Below are 13,507 nucleotides of genomic sequence, written 5' to 3' on the forward strand. Positions count from 1 at the left end.
GCAGGGCTATCACCTTCTACATTGATAGAACAAAATCTTTCCGCAGATCTCCAAAACTGTTTGTTTCAATCACTGAATGATCAAACGGTAACACCATTTCCAAACAGCGTCTATCCAAATGAATATCAGACTGCATAAAACTGTGCTACCTCCAGCATGAACAACAATCTGCATGAGGATCTGCACGCGTTCTACCAGAGGCCTATCAGCCTCCATAGCATTTCTTAATAATATTCCCGTCATTGAAATCTGTAGGGCCACAACCTGAGCCTCTCCACACACATTTACCCAATATTATGCTTTGCAACAACATACATCTTCTGATACTCTATTCATAGAATCATAGAATAACAGAGTTGGAAGGGACCTCTGGAGACCATCTAGTCCAACCCCCTGCCCAGAGCAGGACCAATCCCAACTAAATCATCCCAGCCAGGGCTTTGTCAAGCCTGACCTTAAAAACTTCTAAGGAAGGGGATTCCACCACCTCCCTAGGTAATGCATTCCAGTGTTTCACCACCCTCCTAGTGAAAAAGTTTTTCCTAATCTTCAACCTAAATCTCCCCCACTGCAACTTGAGACCATTACTCCTTGTCCTGTCCTCTTCTACCACTGAGAATAGTCTAGATCCATCCTCTTTGGATCTACCTTTCAGATAGTTAAAAGCAGTTATCAAATCCCCCCTCATTCTTCTCTTCCGTAGACTAAACATCCCCAGTTCCCTCAGCCTCTCCTCATAAGTCATGTGTTCCAGTCCCCTAATCATTTTTGTTGCCCTTCGCTGGACTCTCTCCAATTTTTCCACATCCTTCTTGTAGTGTGAGTCCCAAAACTGGACACAGTACTCCAGATGAGGCCTCACCAATGTCGAATAGAGGGGTATGATCACATCCCTCGATCTGCTGGCAGTGCCCCTACTTATACACCCAAAATGCCATTGGCCTTCTTGGCAACAAGGGCACACTGTCGACTCATATCCAGCTTCTCGTCCACTGTCACCCCTAGGTCCTTCTCTGCAGAACTGCTGCCTAGCCATTCGGTCCCTAGTTTGTAGCAGTGCATTGGATTCTTCCGTCCGAAGTGCAGGACTCTGCACTTGTCCTTGTTGAACCTCATCAGATTTCTTTTGGCCCAATCCTCCAATTTGTCTAGGTCCCTCTGTATCCTATCCCTACCTTCCAGCATATCTACCACTCCTCCCAGTTTAGTGTCATCTGCAAACTTGCTGAGGGTGCAATCCACACCATCCTCCAGATCATTAATGAAGATATTGAACAAAACCGGCCCCAGGACCGACCTTTGGGGCACTCCGCTAGACACCGGCTGCCAACCAGAAATGGAGCCATTGATCACTACCCTTTGAGCCCGACAATCTAGCCAACTTTCTACCCACCTTGTAGTGCATACATCCAGCCCATATTCAGACCTACTGTACTTTCATCTGCTATGACTTCCACTCTGAAGCGCCTTCCTTCCACTGGTGGGCACTGCTCTGAAGTCACCTAAAGTGGAGCACCCACAGGGACATCACTCAAAGAAGAAGAGAACATTACTCACCTTGTGCGGTAACAGAGGTTCTTCAAGATGTGTCCCCCTGTGGGTGCTCCACTACCCTCCCTCCTCACTTCTGCTTTGGAGTTTTATTACTTTACTCTGCAGTGGAGAAGGAACGGGTTAGGGTTAGGCTATGTACTTGTATCTCAGTGTTTTTGATTCTAAGCATTTGGTCAGCTTCTTGAGAAAGGACTATTCAGAATAAGTGCCCAATCAAGAAACACTTAACTGACAATGGACTTTGGGAGATGCCAGTCCACTAAAGGACTCTATTGATGTGACTTATACACTTAAGGGCCCAAAATCAAGTGTAAAAGGCACAAATTTAGATTCCCATCAAAGTTATACTTGCCTCTGAATTAAACACATGGTATTTTAAAACACTTTTTATATCTCCTACAATTGGGCCTGGAAAGACCTGTTTTAAGCTGTAATTAAAAATTCAGTTTAAATTATACAAAGTACATGACGACACCACCCCAAATAGAGAAATTGCAATGAAACATATCAAACAGAAGAGGAAAAGATGCAGAATAAAAGTTAGAAATACCCAAAGGAGGGAAGTTTGGTGGGGAAACAAAATAAGAAGAAACAAGCTCACAATCCAGTGTCCTTTGGCAAATACACCAAGCTAAGTAGACTTCTGTTTCCTTCCACTCAGCTGCATAAATGTACAATGCTTAAAGGACAAGCATTAGGGAGCCACAAGGAAATCTTTAGTAATATATTTTCTACCCCAGATATAGTCTTATTTTGTGAATCCTTTTATTTCATGTGTTCTTTTTAAGATTCTGCATTGTGTATATGTGACATAATAGCAATAATATAGCTCTTTGCATCTTTAAAGCACTGAATTGTGTTCAGTAGGTAGGCAAAACAACATTTAAAAAAGCTTTTTAAAAAATTGTTCTCCCACTGGAAACAAAAATAGTGAGAGTGAGAAAATGGGTAACAACAGGGTTGTCCAAACCCCTCTTGGAAACCTGTACACTCTTCTCCCTCTTCTTTTATTCTTTCCTCCCTCAAGAGCCCTGTGTTTTGTGTCACCCATCCCTTCCGGCCCTGAAGGACTGCATACAGTTCTTTGGAGTCCTGTGGATTTTAATGCTCAATCTCCTAGAGCAGTGCTGCCCAACCTTGTGTTGGCCAAACAGATTTTACATATTTTAATAAGATTTAAAGTCATCCCTGTTGACTTATTTTAAGTTCAGCTTGTTTCATATGTATTTAGATAGTTTGTTTCTATGTACAGTATTGTCTCTTTGCACACTTTTGTAAACTAAAATGATGTAAACATGACGACAAAACGATAATGAAACAGCCATTAGTATATTGTGTTGAAGCAGGCCACTGACCTTATGAAATGCTCTGGTGGGCCGTAGTTTGGGCACTGCTGTCCTAAGGGGATTCTTGAAGAATGATACAATGTGCTCCCTCCACATATCGGCTGATTTTTTTTTTTAATTCCAATTTTTATTATTAAAAATCCTCCTGAACTTTAAGGTAAGGAAATATTATAATTTATATGCCTATTCTATGACCCTTGCTATCAAATATTTAAGGACAATATTTATTACTACTTTGTGGTGGCTTCTGCATATTCCCGCTTGTGATATCAAGGTTCTTGTGCCATGTGCTTCCAAAAAATTCTAGAGAGCAATAACTGTTGTGACCTTTACTCCCTCTCTGCTTGTTCAGAATTCCGAATGTATGAAAGGAAGTGTCCCTTTTGTCTGCTGAAGGTGCGCACAAACTTGAATTCGCTCAGTGCCCTAGATACTTCCCTCATCATCAGTTCTTGTTTTTCTGCATTTTTGGGAATTATTTTTGTTGTTAGTTACTTAGTTAGTGAGCTTAAAAAGAAAGCCAAGGGTGCTCATACGTCATGAGCATTGCCTGGGCCTGTGAAGAGTGGGAGAGCCCCCTGAAATCTTGGTTGACAAGGTAAGTTCTTTAGGCCCAGTCAACTAAGGGCAGGTCTACACTACTGCGTAAATCAATCTAGCTTGCGTCACTCAGGAGTATGAAAAAGATCCCCGCACCCCACCCCGAGTGATGCAAGTTACAGTGACCTAAGCTGTCCACACTGACGCTATGTCAGTGGGAATGCTGTCTTGCCGACAAAGCTTCCGCCTCTCGCGGAGGTGGAGTAATTATGCCAACTCCTTTTTATACTGAATTTGTACATATACTTAAAGTTTCAGCTGTTAAGGCCAAGCAATTTCTAAGTTAAAGGGATCTGAAAAAAAAAATTGAGTAGGTGCACATTTCAAAAGGAGGTCATTTGAAATGACTTCAGATTCCAGAAGTGATAACCAGAAAATTAACTGTAGGAGAAACTGGCATAAATTTTCTGATTATATACCTAATTTTCAGACTTGACTATGGGATTTAGTCACCATTGTCACTGCAGATCTCAGTACTGTGGAGCTGCCAACAACACCTCCATATGTTCGCATTTATACATTAGTCTTTACAGGGGCTTGATGGGGGTGGAGTCCCAGGAGTGGGGCGGTCAGGGGACAAGGAGCAGAGGGGTTGGATGGGTCGGGAGTTCTGAGGGGGAGAGTCAGGAGGCAGGAAGTGGGAGGAGGCAGATGGGGGCGGGGGCTAGGTTACCCGGCCCTCCATTCAGTTTTGCAGCCACGATGTAGCCAAAAACTTTGCTCACCCCTGGGGTAGGGAATAAACTAGATGACTTGTTCAGGTCCCTTCCAGACCTATATTTCTATGATTTTAATAAGCATATCAGTTAAATCATCGCTGGTGCTAGCCCAATGGGGGCCCTAAGCAGGAATATTTCCTCCCCATCACACAGAACACATACTAATAATTAATAAGGAGCCCCTAATAGGGAGCTACTTGGGACCCTAAGCAATTGCTTAGTCTGCTTATGCATAGTGCCGGCTCTGGGTTAAATTCAGTTAACTTAAAAAAGTTAATTAAGGGTTTCTGAATCAGCGTTGGCTTTTAAGATATTGGAGACTTTCAGTGAAGTTAGTGTGGAGCTAGTGGACTAAGTTCCAGTCTACTCCTGTATGTGTTTGCTGTATGTGAAGCTGCATCTGTTCATCATGACAGTGAATTACCACATTTTGTGTTGTGATGGCACCTAAAGAAGCAAGTCTTTTTAAATGCTCATCAGGTTGGGCATGAAATAGACAGATGAAAATTTGGGACTGTTGCAATAATTTTGAGAACACTTCTCCCCTTTAGCCTTTGGATATTGCAGATATCTAGAACCAGTCTTCTTCCAAATCCATATCTCCTACATTTTTTATCCATAACTCTTAAGTCATTCCTAAAGTGAGCACCTTCTATGTAGCGTTTGTTATAGATTTATTTCTGCCTAATCTCTCTCATAGAAATTATAAGGAAAAAAATGTCACAGTTGGGACAATAAGACTACAGATGGTACAAACTGAGGAATAAAATAGTTGGTTTCAAAGTATTATGCCTTCTGGTTTTAGGTAGCAGTGATGGTTCAGAACTTAGTGAAGAGACTTCGTGGCCAGCATTTGAAAGGTAAGAAAAACTGCTACATCTAAACCTATATCTCCAACTCCATTCAGACCTCACTAGTTAAACCTATCACTCAACTCCTTGCAAATGAAGTGTAATGTTAGTGGTATGTAGGAGTCAATTATGTAATAAACTGAGTAACAGCCATTGCTTCTAGAGTACAGTGTACCCTTTGGTTCTTGTCAAGCCAGCTTAGGGAGCAGCACCTTCTGGTTATCAGCTAACAGAGAGCTTTGTCACATTACTGACTTGTTGCTCAACTTTGTCTCCTGAATTAACTGGACCACCACCAAACCCCTGACAGATTTACTTTTCATGAATACTGGCATCATTGTGTGCCTTTCCTGTTTCAACATCTTCACTAGCCCTGAGACCTCCTCTATGTATCTCTTGTATTCCTGTTTCCCTGCATTCCCACCAAAGTCCTGCTGCTCTGGCTGCTCCTTCCTCTGCTGCCTGCTCTCTCCTATTCCCCCCTCCAGCTCCTGATTACTCCTCTGTCTGCAACTTGGGAAAATTCTGAAGCAATCCCAGCTATCACTACCTATCCTATGTAATGTAGACTTTTATATCATGCTCATTACCATAGTATATGAACACTATCCAGGTGTCATTGACCACTGTAATCCAACCCCCCAAGTATTCAAGAGTGAGATGAGGTGTTAAATAGTTACAGTTGAAAATAGTAAAAATTGGAAACCTAATGTTTTCCTGCAAGCTATTAAGTTGAACCATGAATAAAGTGTACTGAGCCCACTACCTATTCACCCAACAGTCTGCTGGTAACATGGATTATAATTCTCTCTCTCTCTTTCTCTCTCTCTCTCATATTCAGGGAACCCATCAATCTGGAAACTGACTGGGGTAACCATGCCCACATGTATGCATGGAGACATGGATAGAAATTTTGGCCTAAGGACTTTGTTTATAGCCAGGAACTGTATCCCTTCCCAGTAGTCTGCCTCTGTCTTGTAAAAGCAGTTCAGATTTTACAAAGTTCCTTATGGAGAGAGATTTAAGTTGTGCTTTGTACCAAAGGTGTACTCTTCAATACCATCTCTTCCTATAAAATCTGTTATTTCCATGGAAGGAGTCCCTAAGCATCCAGTGGATGAGAGGCTAGAACAGTCTCTTCAGAGAAGCAGACTACTCCTGGGCTACCCTACATGCACCTATAGCATACAGCATCATTTAGAGATTCCCTGAAGTGCTCAAGTCATCTATATTGATATTTAAACAGAACAAAGTCCGAAAGAAGAGGATCTGGAACTTGCATATAATCAATTCCTATATGTGATGCAGCTTGTGATATCACAAGGTTTTCTTTCTGCTCTTCCTACTGTGCTCCACTCTTGCCAGGAAGTGCATTTGAGTAGGGTCCTGAGATGTGGGTATAATATTGAGTGTCCATTTGATTCAAATTCCCTTTGATCCCCAAAAATTATATAGGAAAGCCTTAGATACAGTGGTGAAAGAAGTCATGGATCTGAGTAAGCTTCCTCTGGCCCAAGGAAGACAAAAATTTCTTCCTCAAGGGCAAAAAACTTAGATTCTAGCAAAACATCAGAACTAATCCTTTCTTGTCTCCAAAGGAAAAGACTACTTCTCATGGCCCTTATCTCAAGAATCCAGAAGAAAGCAGATTATCTCCAGTCCCTCTCCCAATAAATAATGAGAATTGGATGGATCAGACTCTCTCCCCAATTGAGGGCAAGTTGAAAAGTTTGCTGCAGGTCTGGGCTGGAACTATCCAGGACAAATGGGTTTGCACACTGAGCATCATGGCTACCTCACAGAATTTTTCATTCTGCATTCATCACCAAATTCCACATCCTTTTGATGCTTCCCTCTGTCCTGACCAAGCAGTGAGCTTTTTTGGACTCTATTTGATGTAACCTCTTTTTGAGGACATTTTCTCTTGTCCCATCCCAGGAAAGGGGCTTAGATTCTTTATGAACACTGGGAATATGTATGAGACCTTCATAGGTATGGCTTATGTCTTTCAATCACTAAAATGGTGGAGCAAAGCTAGGAACTTGACGTGGGATGCTTTGACTGAAATGCCTAAAATTAAAGGTCGCTGTGGTGCCTGCCTGAACAGTTAGAAAGTTGTACAGCAGAGTTCCATTCTTGTTAAGGAAAAAGGTCCCTTTGTGAACAAAGGAGAAGCATCAATTAGTTGGAATTGCTAGCCATTAGCAAAACCATGACTCACCAAATGCCCTTCATGACTACCACCTCCATCCTGGTTCAGAGCCAGGGAAAGGGAACTGAAAGCTGGTGTCCTTCAGTTTATCTTCCAGAGTGAGGGGAGTCAGCAGATTAATGAATTTGCGTCAAGCAACAAGAAATTGTATTTTTTCTATCTGAGGCATTGGGAGAGCAGGATATGGAAGATATGTTATTCTAATTAAAGTGGACATACTATCTTATGTACACCCGTTCTTTTTCCTTTCCTGGCTTAGGTAACCAGAAAATTCAAAAGGGATGGAGCCTGAGTCCTCTTCCTTATTTGCTTATCAAATGCTGTTTCTCCTGAAAAATGTCCTCTGTGGAGGTTACCTATTTGCAGAGACTTGGTAATGCAATGTTTAATATGTTTTCAAGGCTCAGAAGTTCAAACTGGCAGTCTGGAACTTAATAGTGAGCTTTAAAAACTTTGGGATCTGGATCAGTTTGTCAAGATCCTCTTGCAGTCCAGAAAGGATCTGCTGTGTTTTGAAAGGTTTGTACGTTGAACATGTTCTCACTTCAGAATCAATGTCAGTCAAAAGCTGTCTTAGCTACTTACTTGGTAGATTCACTAAAACTAGCCTAAGGGTGTTAGATGCTTAACTACCTTAGGTACTTTTGGAACTTCCTTGGTATCTTACTTGTAACTGCAGTAAGAGCCCTCCACTTATTTGTGAGGAAAACAGTTAGTTTTTACCCTCTTGTCCCTTGATTCACTAAATTACTCCTGGGGGAATTCTGTGCCACTGCACATGCACAGAATTTACATCCCCCGCAGATTTCTTTGCTCCCCTACAGAAAAATGACTTTCTGACAGGGAAACAAAAGGAAGACACAAGCGGTCATGCAACCCTCCCCAGCAGTATAACCCTCCTGCAGGGGCGGGACTGGGGGAGACCTGGCTGGTGGCTCCTACCCTGCTCCAGGCTCAGTTGCTAGTCCCAGCTGGGCTGTGAAGGATGGGACTTCCTCTTCCCCTGCACGGCATCCGGGGCTGGGTCAGATCCATTCCCAGATTTCTCCCACAGCTGCAGGAAGCTCTGCAAACTCCCTCCCCTCATTTCCTGCACCCATCACTCCTCAGCTGCAGGGGCAAGGATCCCTGTACAGGGAGCGCTCCCCCATCTGCCCAACTCCCATGCATCCAGACCCCCTCATACCCACTCTCTCACCGAGCCTCACCCCTCTGCACTCAACCCCCCCCCCCCCCATGAGCTCCACTTCCCCTACACCTGGACTACCCTGACAAGCCATCTGCACCCGGATCTCCACGCCACTGAGCCCCAACCATCTGCACCTGGATCCCCGCCCCACTATCTCAGCATCTGGACCCCCCTCACTAAGCCTCCCTGCCCCACCCAAACCTCCCTGCTGAGCTCTATTCCCCACCACAGTCAGATGCACACACCCCCACTGAGTCCCAACTACCTTCACCTGGACTCCCTGCAGAGTCCCATTACCATTGCACCCAGAACCGCCCCCCCACACACACACACAAGCCCCTGCGCATCCAGATCCTCCAGTGAGCTGCCCACATGCAAATTGCCCCACACATGATCCTCTCAACCCACACCTGTCCCCCCAAACTAAGCCCTTCCACACTTGTATCCTGCCTTGCTGAGCCTGCCTGCCCACACCTGGTGTACCTGGCATGGAGGGGCACGGCCCTGGGGTGTTTCTGGGGCAGGTCTGGACCTTGCGCTGTGTCATGGTTGAGTGCAGCCTCACCGCTGAGTCCATGTCTGGAGGAATGTGGGGGCTGGACAGTGATCTCCCAACTCTGTGCAGCCAGTGGCCTGTGCTCCCCAGTGCCATGCTGGAGCCTCCACATTTATTTGACAAATAAAATTTGCAGAATTTTAAAATATTGTGCACAGAATTTTTATTTTTGGTGCAGAATTTTTAATTTTTTGGCACAGAATGCCCTCAGAAGTAACTAAAACATGGTCAGAATTACATCTCTCAATTAAAGCTCCTGCAACCAGCTGGGAGATCAACTTAGTACAGAGGCAATTGATGCAACAGCCCTTTGAACTCATGGCTATGACTTTGTTGTCTTTTCTTGTCAGTTGCCTTCGTTGTTGTCATTACTTCTTCAAGGAGGGCCAGTGAATTCAATGCCTTGTCATGAATAACTTTTTCTTTTTTTCCTGGTAAAGTGGTTCTCAAGACAACATCATCTAGGATTTTTACTCAAGGTTGTTTGTCCTTACCATTTAAATTGGTATATTTCACTCCCTTTATTTCCCCCAATCGTTCCCATCCTAATGAAATAAAGTGGCATCATCTGGATGTCTGCCAAGATGTTATTCTACTTAGGCAGAGCAAGATCAAAAGCCACAATCTTTCAATAAGTCTGAGCAGGACTTGTAGAAGTGTATAGATGAGCAGGTGAAGCTCCTCTATTTAGTTTGAACTAATTCTATAAAATCTCTTTCTATTTGATGGATAGAGGGAAATACAGCTTCTTATGAGAAACGCTGCAAAATGATGGCCTGGCATCTTTTCACTCATTTATAAAACACGTTTGAATGTCTCATCATCTTTAGCTGCTGGCTTTGGTTGTAGTATCTTGCAGATTGCCATCGTCCCTTGATCTCTGTTTGACTTTCTGTCCCTCCCTCTTCTGAGTTTCTGACTGCTTTCTAATTCCTAATATTCCATTTCCAGACTGATGGATTACTTGTGTATGAAAATGAAACAATTTTATCCTTACCTACAATTTGTTGTTTTATGGCAGGGAATAGATCAGTCTGGATTTTCTCTGCCTCGTAGTGACAGTTATATTTAGGTTGCCTAAGGCTTTCCATTATAAAAAGTTCTTGTGACTTTTTTAAAGCTCTAACACTCCTTTTGTTTGAAGCAGGCTTTTGAAGTTCATCAGGGAGAAAGCCTTCAGGCTAGAGAAGTGCCTTTTTGTGTGTCTCTTGAAATTCTGTTCAGTTTTGGCTAAGATATAAACCAGATCTAATCACCATTTCCCCTCAATTATATTGTCAGCAAAATTTTGTCAAGTGTGTTCCCTCCTCTAGGAGGTCATACCTCAGCATGTAGATAGACCAATGGTCTGTCATCTCAAGTGCTGGTGGGCAATTTTCCTAATATAGTTTTTATCCAGACTGATTGATTCCTTGTTATGCAAAGACAAATTTAAAGATTAGAACAAAGCTTATTTCCATCATTTACATGGAAGATGGATGCAAGTCAAAACCTCTGATCTATATATGTTGTTGATGTAACAGTTATATTTAATTTTTAAAAATTGTAAACATAAGTTTAGCTGTCTAAATCATTACGGGTTTTTAGAAATTAAAAAAAAAACCTGACCTTATCAAATTTTGCAAATTGAAAAATACCTGTGTTGCTGAAGGGCAGAGATTAATTATTTAGAACACAGTTTCCTTGGGAGGGAGAATAGGGTGGAAATTTATACTTATAGTACATCTATGGCGAGGATTCTTATTACAGCATATGAAATTATTTGAGTTGGTAAGGGAATGTAAACTTTATATTTTGTTTAACCTTTTTGATATTACTGTGTTTTCTTCAGTACTGCTATTAATTAATCAACATATCACCATTGACTTCAGCGGAGCTACAGCAATTTACACTAGCTAAGGGTCTGGCCCTATATAACCAGCTTTGACTCAGGCACAGAATAATATTCAAAAGATAAGTGTAGAAACCAAGTGCTGGAATTGGGTAGCAGTACTGAAAGTAGTAGTGAAGGGCTCCAAAACTTAAAACTTCCTAAGTAACGTTTATACTCCCTTAAACTGAAGCATTGAGATTACAGGTTTGCTGTCTCTTAGAGTTTAAATAATTTGCATTTGACCTTGGAACCATAATATATTAAGCCACAAATATCGTTCACTAACAAGATTTTGCTTTGTTGACTTTCCCCAGCCAATAAAGGTGTATCCAAGTGAAGTATTTGTTTTAATGCATAGCATATTAAATAGATATTGTCTCATAGCAGACTGTATGTGATTTTCTTTGTAAGTTGTTGGCTTCAGTGGTTGCTTTGGAAATTGTGCCTATACTCAGGATTTAGTTAAGAAGTCTTTGTATTCCTCTAACTATGGTTGCTTGTGTGCCTATATCTAAGTTTAGGGGCCTTATTGCCCTTTGCTTCTTGTCACAGAGTATGTAGCAGTATCTGTAGTCAGCATTAAAGGCAGCAGTTTGCAACCTAGTTCCTTATAGTATTTTCATTTTTATTTTGTGAGTTTAAAAGAAGCTTTTCTGGTCTCAAAACCCATTAATTGAGATGACAATAAAAATACCCCAGTGCTATGAGCAGTGACATCAAGAACATCTGTTCAGATAAGAAATGTAGATTTTGACATCTACCACTGCATGTTTTTTTCCTAATGAAATCATCCACTACTGCTTATTGTAGGAGTGGTAGTTATGTGGCACAAGAGAGACTTTATTACACTGTTCTAGCAAATTATGCTGCTTGTGTGGATAAAAGTATATGTAATATATACAATTTATAATGGAATCCAACAGGAACAGATTATACCATTCTCTCGGTCCGGTGACAAGAGTGGCACGAAATGGCTATCGAGGCCACATGAAGGCCAGCAGGTACAATAATCCCCTGCACCCAGGGGTCACAGATTTTTCCTCTGGTGTTGGTGACTGGCTTGATAATTAAGTGGGTGTCCTCCGACATTTCTGATCTTTCTAACTTTCAAGGCAAAATTTAAGGTAGTGATCCTTAAAACAGAAATTTTCTCTTCTGTGATTTGATCTGTTTCATCATACAGACTCTGGTTCATTCTGTTCTGCCTATCCAGTTTCTAAATATTGTATCTCTACATCAAGACTTAAAGGTGCTTTACTATAGGTAGCTTTTTAACAGTGTAACACTATGTGGGTGGTGGTAGAAACCATGTTGGCAACAAAGCGTACTTGTTGTGCTCAAAACTGCGTCCAAGATGTTTTCTGTGTTAATAATTCTTCATTGAACAAAATGGCTGACTTGGTTAAATTGCAAGTCATGAGTTAAAATTGGCCCTCCGTGTGGCCAGACTCATTTTAAATAGCACTATATATAAAACTGCATGCTCACTCAGCTTTTCATTGTCTAATTAAATTACAACTCTGTCTGCAGCGGTGTGGTAATGTAGTTGTAAAAGAGAAGAGAATAACTCCTATGTATTAATGAGTAGCGAGTGTTACGTGTAATTGAGTTAAATTCACATTCATATCAGTGTCCAAATTTGTCAGTGTATCACTGTCAATTAGTAGCTGTAGTGAAAATGTTTGCCAGATTTCTGAGTTGTTTTGCATATGCATAAATGTGTTGATGGGTTAATGGATTAATTCTGGTTTACTTCAACAGACATGTCAGAAATTTGTAGTTTCTCAGCATATTTCTAGAGAGCTGATGCATACACCAATTTAATTATGTAAACTGGTTGATAGAAACTGAAATAATCCCTGTTGTGAAAATAAGAATCTTTCCTGTTTTAAAATAATTTGTAAGCCAGTCAGTTGCTCACTTTTCATAAAGTTTGGTTTCCTTTTCCAATACCAGGCATTTGTTTTTGGCATATTCTTTTTGGGCACCATATAGATTGATAGGGAATTAATAGCACATCAACTGCATTAAAACACCCACAATTTACTTCTGTGGGCCAGGTTTTCTGCTCTCTATTATTGATGTTCCTTTACTGCTCTCAAATATCTTATAATTAAATTGTGCATGTTTTATTGAGCTTTTGCTGTGGATTTTTAATTTTATTTTTTGTAATTTGACTGACTCAGATGATTCTAATAAAAAATCCAGTTTTTCCCACTAGGACTTAGGAAAAGATTCTAATAAAAAATTGCAACAGTGATACAGCATTGCTTGTTCAGGGGGTAATGACAAATCTATGACCATTTACCAATTAGAATTAGTTATAGTTGAAATATAACTGTATCCTAAGCTTTGGGAAGTGCTTTTTAAAATCATGAATCACCTTCTGGCCTCATTAGTTTGTTGTTCCTCTGTAGCATGGGGAAGGGTCACTTACAGGTTTAAACTAGTATAAGTGGTGGATTCTCTGTAACTTGAAGTCTTTAAATCATGATTTAAGAACTTCATTAACTCAGCTAGTGGTTAGGGGTCTATTACAGCAGTGGGTGGGTGAGGGTCTGTGGCCTGCAATGTGCAGGAGGCAGACTAGATTATCATGTTGGTCCC

At 41.4% G+C, this 13,507-nt stretch overlaps 1 protein-coding gene across 9 annotated transcripts in view; it reads left to right on the plus strand.

The window, feature by feature from the left end:
- Positions 1 to 13,507, plus strand: part of RALGPS2 (Ral GEF with PH domain and SH3 binding motif 2) — a 277,132-nt gene that overhangs the window by 225,809 nt on the left and 37,816 nt on the right. For 6 of the 9 annotated variants that reach the window (XM_048860736.2, XM_048860731.2, XM_048860737.2 and 3 more), the window contains 2 exons: positions 5,025 to 5,079; positions 11,824 to 11,901. The exons of 1 other annotated variant lie outside the window; for it this stretch is intronic. In XM_048860736.2, the coding sequence (XP_048716693.1) occupies positions 5,025 to 5,079; positions 11,824 to 11,901 (133 nt within the window). Of the gene's footprint in view, positions 1 to 5,024; positions 5,080 to 5,911; positions 7,802 to 11,823; positions 11,902 to 13,507 lie in introns of all 9 variants that reach the window. 2 more of the 9 variants (XR_012669645.1, XM_048860738.2) reach the window with 2 other exon arrangements.

Source organism: Caretta caretta, chromosome 8 (assembly GCF_965140235.1).
Source record: "Caretta caretta isolate rCarCar2 chromosome 8, rCarCar1.hap1, whole genome shotgun sequence".
In the NCBI taxonomy this organism is placed as follows: Eukaryota; Metazoa; Chordata; order Testudines; family Cheloniidae; genus Caretta; species Caretta caretta.